Source organism: Ambystoma mexicanum, chromosome 4p (genome assembly GCF_040938575.1).
Source record: "Ambystoma mexicanum isolate Mex_15411 chromosome 4p, UKY_AmexF1_1, whole genome shotgun sequence".
Taxonomy (NCBI): Eukaryota; Metazoa; Chordata; class Amphibia; order Caudata; family Ambystomatidae; genus Ambystoma; species Ambystoma mexicanum.
In genome coordinates, this window is record NC_090927.1 from 606,816,395 (window position 1) to 606,840,230 (window position 23,836).

Consider the following 23,836-nt stretch of genomic DNA (forward strand, 5'->3'; position numbering starts at 1 on the left):
TGTTTTACCATATATTATGCCATGGGCTGGCAGAGCAAGTACAGAAGCAGCTTAATAAATTAGTGGGGATTGAAGCTAAACCATGGTCGGGAATCCAGTTAACCATTGCACATTATTACAGACTCCTGCAAGAAAAGAATCACAAGAAGGATGATACGCGAAAAGGTTGGCAAGGTAATCAAGGGAATTGGCAGAATAATCAGGGAGGTTTTCAGAATGTGCAACAAGGGTTTCAGAATACACAGCAAGGTAATAAGAATATGCAATACGGGCAGATGGGGAGACCACCACCCATATGTTGGACATGTGGAATGACAGGGCACAGGGATCAAATGTGTAGAAGCCAAGGGATGGTGCAGAACAATCGGTTTTCTAGACAGGGAATGCCAAATCCACCTGCATATTCGCAGCAGAACGGAAATGGATTTGCACAAGATCAAACAGTGCAGCAGCAAGCGCCGAGAGTGCAGTAAGGCTCGCAATCACAGCAAATGACAGGTAATCAACCACAAGGACAATCACAGCAATCTCATATGCAACTTCAGCAGAATACAAACAAAGAACTGCAAATGACGTGTAGAATAGGAGGTGTCAATGTCTGGCAATGCGATGAATACTCAGGGCTTTACAGGAGCTACAAGCCGAGTTCCCTTTAGTCCCAAACCCATCTACAATTCTATGTAATATACCTGTCGATGCACGATATTTCACAGTGATTGACTTGAAAAATGTGTTTTTCAATCCCATTGCACAATGACTCACAATATTTGACATCATTCACTTTTAGACAAGTGCGATTAAAAAGCACAAGGCTGCCCCAGGGCTACCGTGAGTCCCCATCAATTTTTAACAGAGTCCTCCAGATGGACTTGAGCAATATTAATTTAGAAAACATTGTGCTGCAATACGTAGATGACATTTTAGTTTGCAGCACCACAGACGCGATTCTGTTCAGCTGATGATTATACTTGATGACAAAGGATATAAGGTTGACAAGGAAAAGTTACAATATTGTCAACAAGAAGTGTTGTACATAGGCCAATTGATTTCACATGAGGGAAAAAAGGTTACCCCTGAAAGAGCACAGGCCATTTTAAAAACAGCTAAGCCACGGTTGTAGGTCATTTGGTCGAAAACCAAATGATCGAATGCCATTTGATCGAGAGTCAAATGGTTGAAAAAATTGTCGATTTTTTTTTTTTTTTTTTAAAAACCCATTTTTCTATATTAATTTTTTTTTTTACCAAACAAAACTAAAAATATATATAAATAAATAAATAAAATAATTCGACCATTTTTTTCGACCATTTGACTTTCGATCAAATGGTCATTCGATCTTTTATTTTCGACCATTTCACCGGACACCCTAAGCCACACATGATAAAACAGATGCAGAGTTTTCTAGGATTATGCAATTATGTCAGGGCATGGATCTTTGACTACAGCTCGTATACACGCCCTCTCTTACAGGCCTTGAAGAAACCACAGGCAACGAAGAGAAACATTGTGTGGACTGAGGCAATGGAAGAAGGGTTTGATGAATTAAAAAAGGCAATCTGCACAGCCCCAGTTCTAGGGATCCACAATTATGCAGAAGAATTATTTTTATTCTCGCCTACAGATGGTACATTTCTGACAGCAGTATTCATACAGAGAACCACATTGGGGCACAAGCCCCTTGCATATTACAGTGGAATTTTGGACCCAGTAATGAGAGGTCACTTTCCATGCGAACAACGTTTGGCAGCCGCTGCGTTCGCCATAGAAAAGGCTACACGCATAGTAATGGGATGTTCTATGACGTTATTTGTTGAACATGCACTATTTGCTATTCTGGAAAAACCGAAAGGCACTTTGACTTCTCAAAGGCCTTCTGCCTATGAGGTAGTCATATCCAATCCAGCGATTAAAGTAGTTTGATGTAAAATAGTGAACCCAGCTGTGTTTATAACTGAGCCAATCACAGAAGGAGAACCTATACACGATTGCGCAAACTATGAAGAGTTCTGTGATGAGCTGCCTAGAGTAAAGGAGAATGCACTTGCAGGGGGAGAGATTGTTTTCAATAAAGGGTCCTCAAGAATCGATCCAAATGATGGGCAAATATATACAGGCGCTGCGGTAGTGAAACATTTGGCAAATGGAGAATTTCAAGTGCTCATGAGTACTCGATTGTCATCTCATTATTCAGCACAAGCTGCCGAATTATTGGCTTTGATACTCGCAATCGAGAATCACGCAGACCAGGAAGTAACAGTTTACAGCAACTCCGCCTACGTGACGTCGACAGTGCATGAAGGATTAGCACGCTGGAAAAGGAGGGGCTACCTGCGAGTGAACGCCACGCCGGTGCAGCATGCAGCCTTATTGGACAGGTTCATTAAGGCACTACAACTCCGAGTGGGTATAGCAGTCATTAAATGAGCAGCTCACACCAAAGGGACAGAATTTATCTCAGCGGTAATCAAGCAGCAGACGCTGAAGCCAAGCGCATAGCAAATACAGATACAGGGATGATGAATATCGAGACCACTGATGTGAATGAAAGGATGAATGTAATGATGACTGTGGTTGAAGGATATAATCATATGCCTAAAACACAGATAGTGGAGCTCCAAGGGGATGCACTGCAAGAGGAAAAGAATTTCTTTGTGGAAGCGAAGAGAGTGTTATTTAAACCCATCTGAAGCATTGTGACGACAAGACAGCACTGGTAAACCAGTGATGCCTATAGCCGTACTAAGGGTGGTGCTAGAACAGTTACACTGCCCAGCGCATAGAACAAGGGAGAATCTTGCTGTGATCATTGCTGAGGATTGGTTCGTACTGAACCTAATGGAGAATGTTGCATTTTTTATGGTAAATTGTATTGTTTGCCAACAATTCACGGCTGGGCATACACTGCGCATAGTAAGGGGAGTCATCCCAAGACCTAATGGCCCTTTTCAGCACTTGCATATCGACTATGTCGACATGATACAAGTATGGAATGGATACAGATACCTACTTATTGTAGTGTGTCCTTTTTCTAGATGGATAGAGGCAGATCCATGCACACATCCTGACTCTACCTTGCAGCTAAGTTCTTAGTACGAGAGGTGTTTCCTAAATGGGGAGTGTTTGAGGTAATGAGATTGAATAATGGACCTCACTTTGTTAATACAGTTTTCGAGCAGATCACCTTGTTGCTTGTATAAAACACAAGTTTTCTTCGGCTTATCATCCGCGAGGAAATGGGATCTGTGAAAAGCTCAACAGCCTGTTAAAGGAAAGAATAGCCAAGTTGAAGCTTACTTTGAAAAAAGGGTGGTTCCATGGTTCCATTGCCTACCACTGGCATTATATGCATTGAGGAACCAACCAGGTTCTGACCACCATCTTACGCTGCATGAAATAAGAACGGGAAGGTGAATGAGAACACCTTTAACGCCTCCATCTCGAGTTAGAAATGATGCTCAGCCAACGTCAGAAATTTTAGGGCTTGAATTGCAAAACTATTTGAACTGTATGACTTCCAGTTTTTCTGTAATTTCAGTACAGTTGCAGAGATGAGGGTGTAAGGCAGTACAGAACACAGAAGAAAATGCTTCAACAACCCAACATGCTGAATTTCAACTTCCAAAACTTTACCCATGAGATATGGTCTTAGTTCGTAACCACACAAGAAAAAAGTGGGACGAGCCCAGATTCAACGGTCCTTTTGTAGTTGAGGACGGAATGCCATCTGCTGTCAAATTGCAGGGTAAGCACGCTTGGATCTTCCAGGGGGACATCAAGATCTACTCTGGAGAAACCGCTCTGCCTGCACCCCACCGCAAAGAAGCTACAATCATCTGGGAAGAACCGCAGCACATGCAGACGAGATCTATGACGAGGAAGAAGGACGCATAACCAGACAAGTGGAAAGAAAAGAACCCTTTAGTTGGACTGTGGCTTGATTTTGGACACTCCCTTTTGAGCTATATATAAAAGGCTAAAAGGACATAGTCGAACACTCTGTGCATCCTAGTTGAGGACTAAAGGAAGATCTGCATTCTTAAAGCCACAGTAGCTTATTGACTTTGGACTGAGGCATGTTTAAGCCTTGATAAGAATAAGGATAGTGCAGATTCTGATCCTGGACTCAGCCATTGGAAAAGGGTACAGTACCCCGATTCCTTCTACATGGAGTTCTTGTTTGGTTCTACTCATGGTGTTACCCAGTGATGACCTTTCTAGGCTCATACTTGCTTATTTCGAGTTGGTGTTACGCTCATATCCTACGTTGATGGAGAGAAGTTGCCGCTTTCCAGATTATATTCAAAATCCTGACAATGAAAAGCTCATAAGAAGATTGCTCATAATCATCACTGAAGACTTTTTGAAGTTGCCTGAGTACAGTGAGGAAAACACAAATGCCCTTATCAACCGACGCAGCACATAGACTGGTCACTGTGTTGATCTTTCGTCTAATTGAAGAATACCTGCATCTCGTTGGAAGACACACAGATGTGGTAACCTTTCTGAGAGATCCAAGAAACACTGCAAACTTGAATGTAATCCTGGAAGGAATGATAATCCAGGTGGCAATCTATTGTGGAAGAAATCACAGAGCGGTGTAGAAACTTTTCTCTGAGGGACAGATCGAGGAAGAAAGTAAAAAGAAAATATAACTTTTGTTCATGCTGACAGGGAAGCAACATGTCATCTGTACTGAAGCAGATTTGAGCTATCAATTGGAAACTGACAAATGAAGCAGATTTCATAGAGGCTCACAGAGGACATTTTTCTTCACGATAAAGAAACACTAGCATCCCGACTGGTGAAAAAACTGGTTCCAGAAAGAGGGAGGAAGTCGTTTCCCAATGCATCCAGAAAGCAGATAGCTGATAGAGGACGAATGCTGAATGAAGACAACAGCTTTTAAAAAGAAATCTAAAAAATGCAGAACCATTAAAGTTTGTTTTTCCTTCCTTAGCATCAAATGATTGAGATGGGGAACCTGAATAGTAACATTACATGGTATGCGGTAACCATGGCGCTATTAGCGCCATGGTTGCCGCCGGTATTTTACTGTGTCCGCCTTGGTGGATGGCGGAATTACCGGCCTACTCCAAGGTGAGCGGGGCCGGTAATTCCCCATTCACCAAGGCACTTCACCATTCCCATTTTTGCCCCCATAGGGCTCAATGGGAATGGGGAAGGAGGTAATTACGGTACCGCAACTTGCGGTACCGTAATTAGCACCAAGGTCCCTTTGCGGGCCCATTCCTTAACGGCTGGTAAAACCAGCCGTTGAGGTCGGGTCTGGCGAAGGGACCTCGTAGTAAGGCGGTAAGGGTTTACTGGTACCGGTGCCCTTACCGGTACCGGTAGACCCTTACCGCATACCATGTAATGAGGCCCATTGTGTTGCTCCATGAGAAAAGAAGCACACATTGTCCAAGTAGATGCTGTAAGCTCACATATCACTGCATCATCTACACATGCATTATATTCATACTCCTATTGCGTTCACTGACAGTGAGAACTGTATTTTACATAGGAGCACATGATGCAAAGACTCTGGTATATGTTTCTGAGCAGAAGGAAAAAATAAGCGTGGCAACTACAAGGCAGCCTAGACCCTACATAGTTATTCCTGTCCCAAGAAAAAATGGAGAGATACCTGAGCTTGAAATTGATGTTGTTAATAATCACACACAGCACTTGGTTCAGAGATTGCTTTTAAATGCCGGAGACAGGGTCTGGGGATCAGGCCAAGCAAGGGGTTGACAATGGTTGAGCTTACACAGATAATGCATGCAGATACACCTGGTCCAGTGACAAGAAGTCCAGGCACAAGTCCCACAGAGAAATCACGCGCAGAGATGATAGCAGAATCTTTATGGCCATGTTTAGCTGTTGCTAGAAAAAGACATATGGATAAAGAAAGACTTGCTGAACTTTCGTCTACTCAGGGAACCCGGATGGATGTTCCTGCAAACACTCCAGCCAGAAGAAGCTATGTTGATGCATTTAGAAACGTAGGGATAGACAACTACATGAAGAGTTTGAGAACCAAAAGAAGCACCCAAGAAGATAATTATGAACTGAATGAGTATCTGGACAGCACAGCACACTTGGGAAACAACATATGGTACCAACACATGAAAGAAATTGGAAGAAGAGTGCTTCTTATGTGCACTCCTACCATACAGCATGGGGAAGTCAAAGATATTCATAGCTATTGAAATAGATGTCCTAACTGCACACTGTATAGAGCACCTAGCTTTCTGCAGTACCAGAGGCCAGTTCGTGGGTCAAACAGCCTCTCTCAAATGGGCAACTGAAGGAACAGTTCCAAATGAAGATGACTATGTTCAAGACATAAAGACAAGAAACAATGCTAAGACAAAGAATATTGTGATCAGATATGAGAAACCTGGAGTAAAAGGAATCGGAATAAGAAGAGAATTGAATAAAAAACGGAAAGTTCCAGGACACTCCACAGAAGCCATCCGCAGATGGAAAAACAGAGGACAGATGCAGATTTGGGGAACTGTCCTATCACCAGATGGCCGGGAAGACGGAGTAGTAATCTGCAGCGACTGGGTAATAATGGGTCACTACCAACCAACAATCGAGAATGCATAAATGTTGTGTAAACCATTATGGCCAAAACCTGCTAAACTACTGACATGGGTCGAAGACAGAGGAGGAACCCTGCAGATAGTACCAATGGAAAGTTCTAAATTATGCCTCAGGAACCATGGTACAAGCAAAATGGGGGAGAATCATAATGTGAACAATTTCTTCGATGCACCAGGAATGAACATTGGAACAGCAGTAATTATGGATCATTATTGGGCTTGTGGATCCAAGGTCTACATCAGACTGCCCAAAGATTGGGGAGGAATCTGTACATTGGTGAATGTTCATGTTCCTGCATTGGTGATTCCTAAAAGTGACCTGTACATTGATAGCTTCCCAAAAGCAGATGCACATCTGAGGAAGAAGAGATCTGTAGAGCTGATAAAGCGAATAAAGAGAGAGAACTACTTTTCAGCCAAATGAATAGAAGCTTTTGACGCTATCCCATATGAACATAGAATGTTCAGCCAGACTTCTTCAGTGTTCACGTTGATCTTCATGCCAAGGATCCAGGTTGGAGCAAATACAAAGTTGCTTCAGAACACCAGATGGGAATTGCTGCAGACGATTAATACTACCACCAAGGGATTCATTGCCATCAGAAAAGAATTGAGAGCTGTAAGGTTGATGACCCTCCAGAACAGATATGTCCTAGACATGATTAGGGCTATGAATGGAGGTGTTTGTGCCAAAATCGAAGAATCATGTTGCACATTTATACCTTCTCATGATGGCAAGAATGGAACATTGACAGAGGCCATATACATGCTGACGAAACTCCATGGCCAGATGATAGAAGTGGTTGAAGATATTGCTGATGACAGCTTGTTTGGATCACTCTTCTCGTGGGTTCCACAGTGGATGGCAGATATGTTCAAATTTCTTGGAGCTTTGTTACTATTAGTGATGCTTGGATTCTGTGTGATCCAGATAATACTCTCACAATGCAAGAAGACAGCAAAGAAAGCCATAGGGATGAAGATTATGATTGATGTTGAAACAGGATGGAAGCCTAAAGATCTGACTGATGAAGAAATCAGAGTCTTTGTGCAGGCTAGTATCCATACACCTGAGGGAACAAAGTTCCTGTATCCAAAAGACCATAAGAAATATGTTGGAAGAAGGATCTATTGCAGTCAAGGTGGACAGTGCATGCTCATGACATAGAACAAGGATTTGAAAACAGCTGATGCTTGAAGGGAGTCATAAAGGTATGGATCCCTAAGAAGCATTTCTTCAGACCAGGATGTCTGGATATGGAAGATGATGTGAGAGTGGTCGATAAATCGACCAGAGGGGGGAGTGTAGAGGATGAGCCAAGTACCCCCACTCCAACTGCCTGGCCCACATTACCTGAAATGTATGAACCAAAGTATGTGACGTATACTGAACAGTTAAACCAGCAAAGAGAAGAGCATGGGCTCTGTGAAGTACCCATAAGAATACCTATACCTAAGAGAATATAAAGGTAAAGTACCCATTGAGCAAACCATACCTGCATTCATGTTACACTCACCAGGTCTCTGCGGGGACGTTGGGGCACCGTTGGAGCCCTCCCAGGAGTTGACTCCCTCGGATCGCTTCTCTCCCTCAACTGCTGCTTTTTTGGGGACCCAGAATGCTGGGACTGTTCCTGAGGGAAGATGAGAGGCAGTGAGGATAGCATGGTGGTGTTGTGGTGCCCCTCGACCCTTTCGTGCCAAAATGTAGTGCACAGGAGTTTGCCCATTCAAGCTCACCTGCTTTTATGTAAGGATGAGCTCTCCGTCCTGCTTTCCTTCAGCAGGGGCGCTGTAGATGGGCCTAGTTGCATCACTGGTCCAGGTTGTGAAGGTCCAGACCAGCTGTGACCATTCCGTCTCGAAGGTAGGTGATTATAACAATGATTATTGTCCGTATTCTTGTGTTAATTCTTCCCCAATGATTATTGTTCATAACTATATATCGTTCTCTCTTCCCTTAGGGATGAAGATAGCTCAGGGGCACGTGAAGGTGAAAAGAGCCTATTCCGGAAGGCCCACCGATGCTTAAGTAGACAGTTCTGGAAGCAGCGCCAAATTCGCTGCTTTATCGTGTTAAAGTCTATGCAACTGTTCACCTTGTATTTCTTATTCCCTTTGCCGGTGCGGCTGGTCGGTGATAGATGGTGAGCGGTCTCCAAACTCCTACAGGCTGCCGAAGCTGCTGGGCGGCACCTGCAGAGGATTCCAGAAGACAGGTAAGATGAATGTGGCTGCTGCAGAGTCAGAAGCGGTAACGGTGCTTCTTCGAGCAGTGGTGTGGCTGAATCCAGGTAAGATGCGCGCGGCGACTGCAGAGTGGGAAGCAGATGGCAGTGCTTCCAGCGATGGCGTGGCTTCAGGTAAGATGCGCGCGGCGACTACAGAGTGGAAGCAGATGGCAGTGCTTCCAGCAATGGTGTGGCTTCAGGTAAGATGCTTGAGGTTCCCGGAGACTGAAGACGCACGTGCTGAACCAGGTAAGATGCTGGAGGGTTCCGGAGACTGAAGATGCACGTGCTGAACCAGGTAAGGTCTTCTGAACGGCGGGAAGCATTACGCTGCACTTAGCAGACTAACGCGAAGCGCCTGTATGCGGGTGGGGCCGGCTTATATAGCCCGACCCAAGCCACTCCCCTTAGGTCCTGCTTTGTGGCCCCACATTGCTCCTCCTCCTGTCTTCTGCACGTGCCTTCCCTGTACTAACAGGGCCCCACCTGGCCTTGCTGCACGTGCGTTCTGTGTTCTGTGTGCAAAGCACACTTTGAAATGAACTTGGTGCCATAGGCGCCAAGACTGGGTCCATAGGGACCCTGCAGGAAGTGAAGTACTGGGCCCTTGCCCAGTGGCCATGACAGCACTCCCCCTCAAGGCCCCTCTCACGGTGGGCCTTCCCTCTGGTCCCTGGTTTGGTAGGGTTGTCCCATTGAAATTGTTTGATGAGTCGTGGGGCATGGACAAATTCAGCGAATTCCCATGTACGATCCTGGGGCCAGTAGCCCTCCCAATCAATGAGATAATACATTTTTAAGCGTATTTTCTTGGAGTCCAGGATTTTCTTTACTTCATACTCAAGTTCACCTGCGATGATCTCCAGTTCTGGTGGTGTTGAAATCCGAGTGTCCTGTTTCACTGGCTTTAGAAGGGAGACATGAAAAACGGGGTGGATTCGCATGTTGGGTGGTAAATCCAGTTTCATGGCCGCAGGGTTTATGATGGCCTTGATTGGATATGGTCCCAAATATCATGGTTGAAAGGCACAAGGTCCTTTTAATGGAATGTTTTTGGACACCAACCATACTTAGCTCGCTTTAAGTTTTTACTGGCTTCTTTAAGAGATCAAATGATGATTTTGTGCAATGATGTAACAGCTGGCATCTCCAACTCGTCCAGGGGGTCAAAGGAAGATGTTCTTGGGTGTCGACTGTTCATTGTGTAGAATAGGGTCTGTCCAGTGCTGGTATGAATAGAGTTGTTGTAGGCGAACTCACTTAACCAGAGAAGGTTTTTCCAGGAATCCCCTGTTTGTTTTAACATGCATTGCAGATATTGTTTGAGCGTCTTGTTCGTCCTCTCCATTTGACCATCGGTTTAGGGAATATGACTCGTAGAAAGCCGAAGATCAATTTGGGCTAGTTTGCAACACCTTCTCCAGAAGGCTGAAACGAACTGAGTTCTCCTGTCAGAAACTAATATGGATGGGAACATGCAGTCGGACGATCTGTCCCAAAAATACTGTGGCCAAAGTAGCTGCGGTAGGAAGTCCTTTCAGTGGGATGAAATGTGCAATTTTGGAGAATAGGTCTACCACGACCAGGATTGTATTAAACCCCTCGCAGGGTGGTAGATCGGTGAAGAAGTCCATGGATAATATATGCCATGGCGTTGGTGGTACCCCCAATGGTCTCAATAGTCCTGCAGGATTTAGTTTTTGGGATTTGTTTTGTGCGTAGACACCGCACGTGGTAATGAACTGGGCGACATCCTTCCTCCAAGAGGGCCACCAATAATTCTTATGGATCTTGGCTCTAGTCTTGGCGATCCCTGGGTGTCCTTACACCAATGACTCATGATAATTCGCTATGATCTTAGTAGGTATCTCCTTGTCCTGAACATATAGTCTTCCCTGGAAGTACGGCAGATTATCCCTGATGGAGTATTGATCTCCCTTACTCAACCATTCCTCTTGGGCGGTCGGGTCCATCTGAGCTTGGAGGTCAGTCTTTAATTCTTTCCAACAGCTACTGACGGCTATCTGGTGTTGAATCCGTTCTTCGGGGATGATGGCTATGGGATCAGAGGGATTGAAGGCGTCTTTATCCTCTCCCATTCTTAATAGAGCGTCAGCTTTTCCGTTGCGCACTCCAGGTCGGTAGGTAATTACAAAACCGTACTCTGCAAAGAATAAAGCCCAAAGGAGTTGGCGTGAGGATTGTGCCTTGGCTGTCTTCAAATATTGTAGATTACGGTGATCGGTAATAACAGCAACCGTGTGTTTTTCTCCCAAAAGGTAATGTCTCCAAATTTTGAAGGCTCCTTTGATTGCCAGGAGCTCCTTGTCTGTAAATGCGTAATTTCGTTCAGGTGCTGAAAACTTGCGGGACCAGAATGCTATGGGATGGAACTGCCCTGTCTCGGGGTCCCTTTGTGATAACACTGCCCCCATGGCAATACTGGAGGCATCAGTTTCGACCACATATGGTAGATCAGGCCGAGGGTGTCGAAGTATAGGCGCTGAGATGAAGGCTTGTTTCAATTGCTGAAAGGCGTTTTCAGCTTCAGCTGACCAAAAGAATTTCTTGTTCTTCTTTAGAGGGGATGTGATCGGATGGACAATTTGCGAGAATTGTGGTATAAATCGTCTATAAAAATTGGCAAATCCCAGAACACTTTGTACCCCTTTGGTAGATGTCGGGGATGGCCATTTCAGAATAGCTTCAACCTTGTGTGTGTCCATATGTACTCCTCGTGGAGTAAGCATGACGCCCAAAAACTCGACCTCCGTGACATGGAAAGAGCATTTTTCAAGTTTAGCAAAAAATCGGTGCTGACTGAGCTTTTCCAATACTGCTATTACATGGTCAACATGATCTTCCTTGGACTGTGAATAGATCAGGATATCATCAATGTAAACAAGAACACAGACATCTAGTAGTTCATGGAGTAAATCGTTCATAAAGAACTGGAATGCCGCTGGTGCATTTCATAGCTCAAAGGGCATCACCTGAAGCAGAGAAACTAAACGACAAAGATGAATGGTGACGTCATACAAAGTTGAATCGACAACTATATAGAAAGATAACCAGAGAGGCAGACGATTTATAAAGAACAAAGAAGTACTAAGAATAAGTGACATCTTGGGATCCAGATGACAAGACTTATGCCACAAACCTGATGAAGATACTTAGATAGTTTAAACGTGTACAGATGCAATGAAATGCAAGCAGCAAAATAATCATGAAACTTGCCACATGCTTTTAAATAGATTAGACCGCAGCAAGCGCCAACATATACATATATACCTCAATAGATACATATGGACAAATATTTCCACTACGTATATAAGCAGTACTGCACAAGCAAGAAGGCCTCATTCAGTGTCGCAGTTGAGAAAAGCAATTGAATTAAACAGAATAAGAGCTCAGGTAAGGAGTTGACTGAGCCAAGAAAGCCATGGTCTTATCAAACTGGAGTTGGCTGACATTGGATACAATTAACGTGAAAGAACAGAAGCTCCTGTTCAGAGAGGTCAAGCAAAAACAAAAGAAGTCAGAGGACTATTGAAAATAAAATAAAATACACGAAAAGGCAAAACGTTATGGTGTCCAGTCATATGATAGAGGGAAGTTGGACGAGCATGCTGATCATACCTACGCACGGAAGCCGGCTAGTGCCCATACTCCTTATAAATTCTCAGAGAACAGTACAAACCCAAGGCCAACTTCAAAGTACTAGTTAACACGTGACCATTGAGGTGATGATGGATGATATTTTAATTGGTGGGAAGCGGGTGCAAAGAAGAGCTTATCCACACCTGGTTGTTCAGTCTGCATGCTGCTAACGTAGGTAGGAAAACTACTGACGGGGGTTAGAGCCAACCAATTGTAGGGGACCACGTAGTTGGGGGTCCTATAGTGTGTGTAGCCAATGGGACGTCGTACATTTAGTGACATTCATAGTGGCCATTTTGCAGGGAGGGATTAGTTGCCCCACCTGATGTTAACTATCCAATTATCTCTTTCTGTTACTCCATACAGATATAGAACCTATGCTTAGTTATTCACTTAGAACCAATCCCGCTTCCAGATTGGTTTTAGTAGTTTGCCACGTAGGACGACGTTGGTATTGACGCAGGTCAGCACGTCAGTGATGATCACTTTTGGGTACAAAAGCCCCACTTTTTTATGAAGTAGTTAGAGTCAGAGTATCGATCGATTGCTGATGTTCGTTGTACTCCCTGTTTTAAGATATTTGACATTAAAACAGACAAACTTTGCCTAACTATTTGTGTCCTCTTGATTATGGATGTATGAATAAAAATCTGCATCTCCATCTATCTCCAGGTTACCGCTACTCATCTTAAAGATCTGGAAGCCTCAAGTTCAAGGTGGGTTCCCGAATCATGATGTCCCATCCATCTTTATGAAAAGTTTTGTGTAACATTTTCCCCAATGTAAAGATTACTGTTGGATTTTCGGTCTCACACAACTTGCGCCACCATATGTCGGCATCGTTTATACGTTTGTCATTTACAATCGTCCAAGATATTTTGTTCTCATATGCTCTAGTTGATTGCATGTAAGTACTAGATGTTTTAATGCATTGATTTGTTTCCGATGAATCAGTATTTCTTTTGTTTTTAATAGATTTAGCCTGAATCACATAAATGTCATTCTATATTCAGGGCTCGGGAACTTGATCAAGTAGATTGGTAGTTTGTTCAGAGCCTTTACTTCCGTGTTAATATAGAATTGCAAATTGATTTTAGCTCTGGCTTCTTCTGTTTTGATCCAATCGTAGTTCCAAAACTTCTTTTTAGCTACATTTGGGTTATTAATGAGTAGCTTGTCTGTGATTCTCGCATTGGAGAGCAAATTGGTGCAGCATCTCGACCAGGCTTCAATGACAAAATCAGATTGTTTGACTGTGTCACTTCTTAGAATGAGATGTTGCGTGGTCCTGTCATTCAGTAAGGTTTTTCAAAATAACAATAGGGCGTTCCACTCTGCAGTTGACAAGAGAGATCGTAGTCCAAGTTCATGCCTGATAAGTTGTACAGGCATGCTTTGAGGTAGATGTAAGATATTTTCCAAAAGTGCCCTTCAATGGAGGGCCAAATTTCATCCATCAGACATAGTGCAGTTTCTGCAACATAAGTGAATATTGGGCAGACTTTCTGCTTGTAAAAGCTGAGTACTGGAATTATGGAAAATTGGCCGAATTTACGATGTATAATTTGGCCTTGTGTTGTCAATGTTCATATCTTTGCTTTTAAGGCCTTGTACTGGTGCATGTAATTTTTGCTTGAGTTAATGATTACTGCTAGGTATTTAGCCGTTGGAGCTTGAAATAGAGGTTGGTTGGCTAAGTTCCATTGAAATTTACTTTTTGCTATTTTTCCTTTTGTGGATTCAAACACAATGATCGTGGCCTATTCAGTATTGATTTTGAGGCCATTTTGTGCTGTGTAAATGCTTAGAAGTTGTCATTTTCTTTGTTCTTTCTATTTGATCTAGCAATATTAGATCATCTGCATAGAGTAGTCTTCCAAGTCTATGCCTGTTGATCTTTGATGAGAATGAGGATTCTTCTTATATTGTGTGACCGATGTCTGATATGAATAATTTAAACAGCTCAGAAGCTAAGGGACATCCTTGCTTTAAGCCTTTGGTTGTTTTTATTTCTTCGGTTAATAATCCATCTTGGTTTAATCTTATTTTAATTGCGGTGTTCATGTATAGTGCCATTATTGGTTCTAAGATGTTTGGGGGACATTTCCATTGGCGCAGCTTTGACAAGAGTAGCGTCCGGTCGATGCTTTTGAAGGCCTGTGCGAAGTCTACTAGAGCAATGAATGTTTTGTTTCCTTTATAGAGAGCTCTAATCATCAAGATGTTTAATAGGAATAGGTTTAATATGCACCCTACTCCTCTTACAAATCTGCATTGGCGATTGTCCGTGTGACCTGAGATTTTGCTCCAATCCTTAAGGCGATCTAGTAATACAAAGGCGTCGAAAGGTGCTATAGGACGATAGTTTTTTGGATCGTCTCTCTAGAGCCTTTTTTGAAGATTGGGATGATCACGAAAGTTCGCCATGATGAAAATGTGTCGAAAAGAGACTGACAAAAGATAGCCCACTCTTTAGGTGCTTTCTTTAATGTAAAGTTGGTGAGCCCGTCAGGGCCGGGGGCACGGGAGGTACTTAATTTCATGATCAACAAGAGAATTTCTGTGTTAGTTGTTTTGAGGTTCCAGTCTTTCGTGGAAGTTTCTACTTTCTCGTGTTCTTTACCTATGTTGTTATTTGGTTCCATTAAGATGTTGTAATGTCGTGCTCTTGACGTTGATTTGGGCGTTTCGTTATGCAGGGCTAAATAAAATGTAGTCCATGTATTTCCTGATATTTAATTGTTGGTAAGCGCTGAATTTGCCATAGTAGTTTCATTGAGTTTTGACCACAATGCCTTTGTGTTCTTATTCCATATTATTTCCATCATTCTCTCTGCATTGTGTTGTAGTTGGATGTTTTTGTGTGATGTCAACTAGTTTTTATATTTTTGTTTTAACTTGGCAATTATGGTATGTTTTGTACTTTTAGATTCTCCGAATTGCATTTCTTACAGTGCACTTTTTTTTGTCCAACAAGTGCATCTGCCACGTGTTTGTGTTTGAAATTGGGTTTCATGCATTTGTTAGATTTTTGTTCGAACATTTGTAGCAATGGGACGTGGTCACATTCCAGGTTTTTACTTGCTACAGAGTTTTCATAGTTTTTGCATAGTTGATTTACACCCTCACCAGTAATAAATAGTCGGTTTCTACTGGTATTAATATTTACTTGATGCTGATATTTTCCCTCCAAGTTGTTATGGGACGAGTTCATTGTGAGGATAATTATTTTATAATCACTTTTGGGTGTTTCCGTAGCTACCAGATGTTCTACTCGATTTAGTAAGTTGCTTGTTACAAAAAAGTAATCGATGGTCGAGCTCACTAGCCCATTGGACCAGGTAGTTGCTGCTGGAATATCTCCGATCCTGTGGCCATTTAACATGTGGAGGTCACGGATTGTCAATTCTCTTGTTAACAGTCCTCCTCTTGCTGCTTTCAAGTTAGAGTTGCTAGTTGTTTTCGTTTGCTTGTTCAGGTTGTGGTTTCCAGCGAAGCAGTTTGCATTATAGTCCCCGCAGATTATGATTTGGGGGTTGTCAAATTTGGCTAAACATTCCTCAAGATTTGATATCATAGTGTCAATACATTTTTCAGGTGTCCATTCATCTGGATTCCAGTATATGTTCATTAGAATTAATGTTCCGAGACATTTGGTCTCCGAGTTGTTGATCTTCAGGGTGACAATCTGCATGTTGAAGTTATAGTTCTTGATTGAGAGAATACCAAGGTCAAGTTTTTTCTTGAACATGATTAGAAGGCCAGATGAGGCGCGTCCTGTTCTTTTTTTCAGGGCTGGGTTTAGTACCTCATATCCTTCTGCTAATGGTTTGTCGTTCATCCATGTTTCTTGAAAACATAATATATCAAAGGAGTCCCATACTTTTGTGTCACATTTGAATAGATGCTGGTTACCCCTTGTGTTCCAAAATCCAATTACGATATTTCTCTTTACTCGGAGTACCTCATTCTAGAATAATTTTGTTGTGTTAATTGTTATGGCTAACCAGACCCAGTTTTTGACTTCTAAATTTGATTTCCTTATTTCATTCTGTGTGATGATGGTATGTGTTGTTCTACCAGTTTCATGTGGTTGTGAGGTTATTTGCAAACCGGTTTTCTCATAGCACTCATCAACTGCAAGTGATTGTTGGGTTTGTTGTGCATTTGATTTCATCATTGACAATCGCTCTTCTGTGACTGCTTCAATTGTTCTTTTATATTTATTTGTGTTGACAATCTTGTTCGAGCAGGTGCAGCTACATAGTTGTGTTTTAGTTGATCACATATATCAAACCCGAGTGGGCAAAGTTCTTCTGCGCATTTCAAGAGCAATTGTGCGATTAATCTGGAGTCAATCTTTATGGATACCAAATCATGTTTGAAAGGTATGGGAAAAGCTACTGCCTGAATGTCTCTCGAATCAATCGACCTTAGGGCCGGAACATGATGGAATAAGTTAAGGATATTTGTTCGGTACATTGCGTGTTTGAGTTATTAGTGTCTGTTGAAAAATGTGTAAATATTTCGACTAGTTCTTGATGCACAGTTTGATTGACTTTGGTTTTGTTTGCATGCGTTTCATCAATTTGACTTTGATTCCTCCTCTCACACAGGAATTTACACGTACCTGCTAGGGTAAAGAACATTGGTGCTCTATCATGGTGTGCCTTTTTTAGTTTGTATTTTGACTTGGAGCGTTTTCTTGCGTCTGCATGTTAGTGACTTCATCCAATGGCTGTTCTTCAATACTGTAAACCGAGACGTTAAGTAGGGTTTGGGTCATGATCGAGTCAAGGTCTGATGAAATTTCTGCTTGCTCAGTGATGTTCTGTCATTAATTCAACAACACGTTTTTTGTTGTTGTTGTTCCAGTGCTTTGTTTTTTGCTAGCTTATTGGATATTGTGTCACTGAGTTCTTCTTCCAAGGGTGCTTTGTGCGGGCCATGAGATTCTTCAGATCCTTTAAGATTTCAGATAAAGCTCTTCATGTTATTTGAGCTAGAGAATTTAGTTTTCTTTTGATTATTAGTTTTCTTTGATTGGTTAGTGTTTGTGTCTGCTCTTTTGTGTTTACACATTCTTTTTCTGGCCTTCTTTGTCAGGAAGATGTTGTAGTTTTGACCTTTTTAGATTTCCCTCCTCACTTGAAGTTTGATCTGCAATTTCTATTGTGTCAACGTTCAAGGTCGGATCAATTGAAAGTACTGTGGATTTAGATGGAATAGAGTGTACTTGCTCGTCGTTTGGGGTTAGTTGTGCCTGTTCCTCCGTTGGTGTGGCATGAGGATAAACAGTGAGTCGCTTTGTTTTCTGTTTAGTGTTGGTATAGTCAAAGTGGCACGTTTCTATTAATCAATGACATGTCATTGATTTGAGTTTGATCGGTTCCAGTTCTCTGCGGGTTATTTACAAGGCATTTACCCCACTTGAGAATTTCTTTAGCAGCTTCTAGTTGAATCTCTTTGTTTGTTCCGGATTCCATCACGTGTTCACACAATAGTTTTTAGAGTTGGTTACTTTTGAAGTTGGCTCTTGAGGTGGGTTTTTCAAAAAGTGAGTTTCTCTTTGTTGTGTCGTGCTTGTTTTCCCTGTTCTAGTCAGCTGCTTCAGCAAGGAACGGTTTGCAGGATCAAGATGCCTGTCCACAATTATGGTGTGGCAATAGTCTTGTGCCCTGCTATTGTTGGTTTGTTTCGACAGATCTGTGGACGTTCGATCCATGAAATCGATGAATATCAAGTCTGATGTTCGTTTCTTGGCATTTTGGGAAGAACTTGAACCTTCGACTGTATTGTCATTCGAGTCTCCTGTCTTCTCTGATAGAAATCGAGGAATCTATGGTGTCAGGTTATCTGCAGTACTTGTGATCGAAGTGCTCAGCAGCCGGCTCTCAGAATTCGTGCTGCTCGTGCTAATCGAGCTCTTTGTCAGCTTGTTGGTAGCTATTTGTGCTGTGCTGGATGATTGTCTCCCTGATGCAGTAAGACATGCAGCTGTTGACGCAGCACTTGGCATAGATGTAGATGTGAGTGGTTCTCCTTGTCACCATGTGTCTCTGTGGCTAATTCCCTCATCAACTCTATTCAGGGATTTCAAGAAGCTCTCCAGATCAAGGGTGCTAGTCGGAATTATGAATCATGGCGAGTATTTGATGTTTTCTCCCTGCGTGGCATTCTGAATCATGCAAGTTGTATGACGCTGAATTCAGTTGTTTTTCATTAGTAGCAATGTCGAGTGGTTTGCAATTTCCTGGGTGTTTTGGTGGGTCTAAGATAAGACCGCCGAGTCATTCGCTTTCTCAAGCTCTATTTCATTCATGCCGCTGTTCGGATGTCGAGCTTGGGAGTCAGGGTCACGGTTGCATGCTGCTGAGTTGTCAGAAAAAGGGGGAGATGTGGATGGGGAAGAGGTCTAGTTGAGAGATGGGACTCTCGGAAGAGGGGAACACAGCCGACTTGGATCGACTAATGCGGTTGGTAAGCAAACAATGTCACGTGACTTAGTCACTTCGTCAGCTTGCTGGGGCGGTGTAGCTAGATCATAGTAATTTACGGGGAATAAGATCTTTTTGAATGTCATCCCAGAGACTGAGTTCAATTGGCTGCCCCCGCTCCCGCTCACCTGTGTGTTTAGCAGCACCTTATCACATTTTGAGTCTGAGTCTAGATTCTTTGTTTTTTACTCGTAATTTGTCTGAGGTGTGCTGTTGAGTTTCTTCTGGCGATATTTGGAGCCAGACTTGCAGACTAAATGCAGAACGACTGCACTCACTGTCCGCACTCTGCGTCGCACTTGACATTGTGCCGGACATTATAAGGGTGTAAGGCTCCTCCTCTCACCTGTGAAAACAATGGTAGAAAGACTAAGATTTCTCCAAATAAACAGAGGGACTGCAGAACGACTGCAATCACTGTCCGCACTCCGGAGGGTCTATTGTGGGCGATAAAAGAGTAGCCAGGGGGAAGGCGCAATTGGTGCAGAATCATCAGAGAACCAGGTTTCAGTGATAAAAATGAGGTCGAGATTGTCACAGGATAGGAGGTCGAAGATGCTGTGTCTATTTCTTGCTGTGGAGCGGGCATTAAAAAGGATGCATGAGAATTCGTGAAGGGAGGTGGGTTTTTTGACACTCATAGCAGGGAGTGCTCTGTGGACATGGGTGCCCGATGAGATGGGGGATGTGGTAGGATCATTCTGGGAGGTTGAGGCTGGCTGAGGGGATAGGAGAGGGCTGGATGCTTGTGCACTTTGAGTGTTGGTGAAGGGGTTACATCGATGGGGGTGAAAAGAGTAGGTGGGCAGTTGTAGGTAAGTGAGAGATGAAGTGGGTAGGGTCAGGGGGATTGGGAGGGTAGAGAGTGGAGCATGTGAGGTGTGGGGGGTTAGGCAGGATGTTTCTGGTACGAGTCGGAGGGCGCTGGGGTATTAGGTGTACTGGGTGAGAAGTCAAGAGCAAGGGGGTGGAGACTGGGAGAGGGGAAAGGGGAGGGTCTGAAAGTAGGGGTGGGAAAGGCCGGGAGGCTAAACCGATGGAGAAGTGGTGAGGTATGGAGTGTTGAGGAAGAGGACCAGTCACTCTTTCTGTGTTTAGTGTGTGAGAGAGGGTAGGAGGGTCACAGGGGGAGGAGAATGAAGCTACTGTTCCAGAAAGGACGAGACAAGCTTCTTTCAGAGAAGGGAAAGGATATGAAAGGTGGGGTCTGTGGGCCGGGGTTGAGTAGGGTGAGGGGGAGTGAAAGGATGGCATGGGAGGTAGATTGAGAGGGTGGGGAGTTCTTCACTGGGCACAGGGATGGCGTGGTAGTGGAGGGGGATTTATGATGTTTGGAGCACCAGAGAGCTCCTCTGGCTTGTGAGTTTGATATTGCGCATGGTGTATGGACAGGGAGCAAGGGGTTGTTCTCAACAGGTGCTAGATGGGAGATGGATGGTGGTGTTTTTGGGTGGGTTGAGGGGGACTGATGTTTGGAACGGCAGAGAGCTCCTCTGGCTTGTGAGTTTGATATTCCACGGGGAGTATGGAAGCGGAGGGTGGGGTTGTTCTCAATAGATGCTAGAGGGAAGATGGATGTCGATGTGTTCGAGTGGTAAGAGTGGTGGGGGATGAGCGTTTGAGGAGACACGTGTTTGGCATGCCAGAGTGCTCCTCTGATCTTAGAGATGGTAGCGGGGAGGGCATCTGGGGTCGGGGTGTATTGTTGTTTGGGGGCAGGGGTCTTGAGTTGTGACCAGATGCAGTATAAAGGGGGGTTCATGAAGTTGGGTACTAGAGCGCCAGGAGGAGTGAGTTTTGGGGAGAAGGTATGGTGCAGAGAGGCTGGGAATGAGGAGGCGTCGGAGAGGTGATCTTTGTTGATGTGGGATCTCCATCCAGGGGGAGGTCAAGGGCAGCACCTAGAAATGTAAATACTTGTGAAAGTAGATACAGAGACCCTAGATGTAATACCAGCATCTAGATTCTGGACACCAAGACAGTGTGAGAGGGTGAAACAGGGGGCGACTGTAAAATGCAGCAACTCTAGATACAATAGCAGCGCCTAGATTTGGGACACCTGGATAGAAGGAGAAAGGTCCAGCACAGGGACACGAGCAAATGCACAATCAGAAAATGCAATGACCCTAGATGTAACAGCAGTGCCTAGACTTGGGACACCCGGATAGAGGGAGAAAAGGCCCAACACTGGACACTAGTCAATGTAGTGGAAATTAATATTTATTAGCTTTAGATGAAACAACACCGCCTTGACCCGGGACGCCCGGATAGGGTGAGGAAAGGTCCAACAGGGGGACACTTATTAAAAGCAGAGGCAAATGATATGCGATAACTCTTTTTAATAACACCATCTGGTGTTTTTCCCTGCTATGATGAATCCGATGGACTCATCACTGTTTTCCCGGCTGTGACCTCCTCCCATGCGTCAAGGGGACAGCAGCCGCTACCTGATCCTGAACCTCGGGACGCCTGTATGAGGGAGGATCACATTGGGAGACAACCTCCTGGGAGATATCCTGACTCCATCGGGTGGGATGCAGTATCACCCCTTTACACATGAGGAGGACCTCCTGATATCCAATACCCTGATGGCTTACTGCCATACATCTGTTCCCGCCTATAGTTCCCAACACCATTTAGGGCAAATTCCAATCTAACTTGAAGGGAAAATACTCCAAGAAACCCCTTTTCAGTTCTAGTTTCCTTCATGTAGAACTGAACTTCCATATGGAACCATTAAGAAAGGATCTCCAAGAAATATACACCAGAAACCATCAATGGACTTCAATTCCCACAACCACCTAAGAACTGAGACGAGGAGGATGAAGGAATTGACACAGAGCAGCAGGAGTATCAAGCTAAATGTGCGCAAGACCTTTAAAAATGGTACTTGAACTTTGAGAACCATATCAGGAGAAGACGTGACAGCTCCATCGAAGATGGACAGAAGCTGGAGGCCCGAGCCGGTGTGCGGAAGCTGCAGACACAAGCCGGTGTGCGGAAGCTGGTGGCGCGAGCCGGTGTGGCAGAGCAGAGGAACTCGCCATGGTATAGTAACGTGCTATAAGCGAGCTGCCAGGAGCCGCAAGAGGGTCCCTGGGAGTTCGGCAACCAAGAGAAGCACTACTGTCCATACTAGGAGCGGAGGAGAAACCAGCATGCAGGAGCAGAGCCACAAGAGAGCCGGGAGAGACGTCAGAGCTGTCCCAAGTGGGGAACAAGCTGCAAGGGTACACCTAGTATGCGCGTGGAAGAAAGACCAAAAACGCTACAAAAGCTGGCGAGTCAGCCCGAAGAATTTGAACATTGTGAAGACATGGAAAGTGAAATAACAAGATTATTTCTAAATTAAAAGGGCAGAGTGCCAACCCAAACCCCAATAAGAAATGAATGCTAATCTGGGGGACCTTCAAGCTAAGAAATGTATACGCTACTTGGTTGTGTTAAGCAATACATCTTGCTAGGGCTGCATAAATGGTTTTTCTGATGGCTGTGTTGTTGACGACAGTCTGCCAAATGCCAAATGTTGCGACACAAGAAGCCATCCCAGGACCCACCAAGGTGCGACTGGGGAGTCCTGAATCAGCTCCTCACACCACGGGACGGCTCTTCCCATGATTTTCCCATCATTTTCATGGCACAGGAACAGTGCAAGCATTGACTGGGAAGGCCTGGCTGGGGCCTGGCTGTGTCTTTACGTCTTAAGTCAATGGGCCTCATTACAAGTTTGCCAGTCAGGAAACAGTGCCGGCAAGCTTATCGCCACCATTGTTTCCGGACAGGTAAACTACGAGTCTGCGGGCGGGTTGCCTTCCCTCCTGCCAGTTCTGCCCTGGAAGGCGGAACGGAACCCGACCCGCAGACTTTCACTGAAACACTGACACTGTTATTAACAGTGCCAGTGTTTCAGTGGTCCCCACTCCCATAGAGTCCTATTGGACTCTATGGGAATGGGGAACAACATAGTTACCGGTGCCTGACTTACCGGCAGCCGGGGTTGTAACACCCCAGTGTTACCGGCAAGCCAGGTGATGTAACTGTTTACAGGTTCGGGCGGAAGCCTGCCGGATTTACCGGCACTGCTACCGCCAGACTCGTAATGAGGGCCAATGCCTCTGAGAGGAACGTAGACTATTGGCAGGGACTTCTGGAGAATGGAGACGGTTCAAATGGAGATCCGAATGGAGCCTCTGCAGCCAACAAGAGGAAATCAGCAAAGTCATTCATGTACTGGATGAAGGAATTGGCAAGGGACAGGCTGGAGCAGAAAAGGCAGGAAGAAGTAGGGAGATACAAAGAGAAACCGAGAAGACAGAGCAGAGAATTGAAGGAGGCAAGGAGGGGCTGGGCAGAACCACAGGGCAGGCTGTTCCAAGAGGCCAGCAGTCAGGGCCAGGAAGAAGGCAGGAAGACAAGGAATGCAGAAGAACAAGGCAAGGATGACGGAGCAAGGAACACAATATTACAAGAGCGCAAGACAGGGGCAGGGAGCAACTGCATTAAGACGTGAGGACCCGGGCACTGCTGGAAGCACTTATAGCGCTGGCACCAGAATGAGGCTTGGACCACAAGCTGTGTTTGCCAAGCGCCTTAAACACAGCTCATGCGGAGAGCAAAGAATGTGTCAATCCACGGATGCGCAATGTACCCACAATGGCAACGGCCATGGAATGCTGCAACCTTGCACAGTGAAGCCGAGGGAAACGACGAGCAGGCAGCAGCGCCAGAAAGCGTGAGACGGAAAACCCTGTAAGGTAAGTGAAGCCGTGCAGGGAGCCACCGCACAGGGCCAGCGGTGTGACAGGTTGTCAAGAGGAATTATAATATATAAGAAGGC

General features: G+C 44.4%; 1 protein-coding gene across 1 annotated transcript in view; it reads left to right on the forward strand.

The window, feature by feature from the left end:
• The window catches only part of BEND6 (BEN domain containing 6), an 886,671-nt gene that overhangs the window by 706,077 nt on the left and 156,758 nt on the right, over positions 1 to 23,836 (forward strand). The window contains exon 7 of the mRNA XM_069606174.1: positions 13,175 to 13,218. Within this exon, the coding sequence (XP_069462275.1) occupies positions 13,175 to 13,218 (44 nt within the window). The remainder of the gene's footprint in view (positions 1 to 13,174; positions 13,219 to 23,836) is intronic.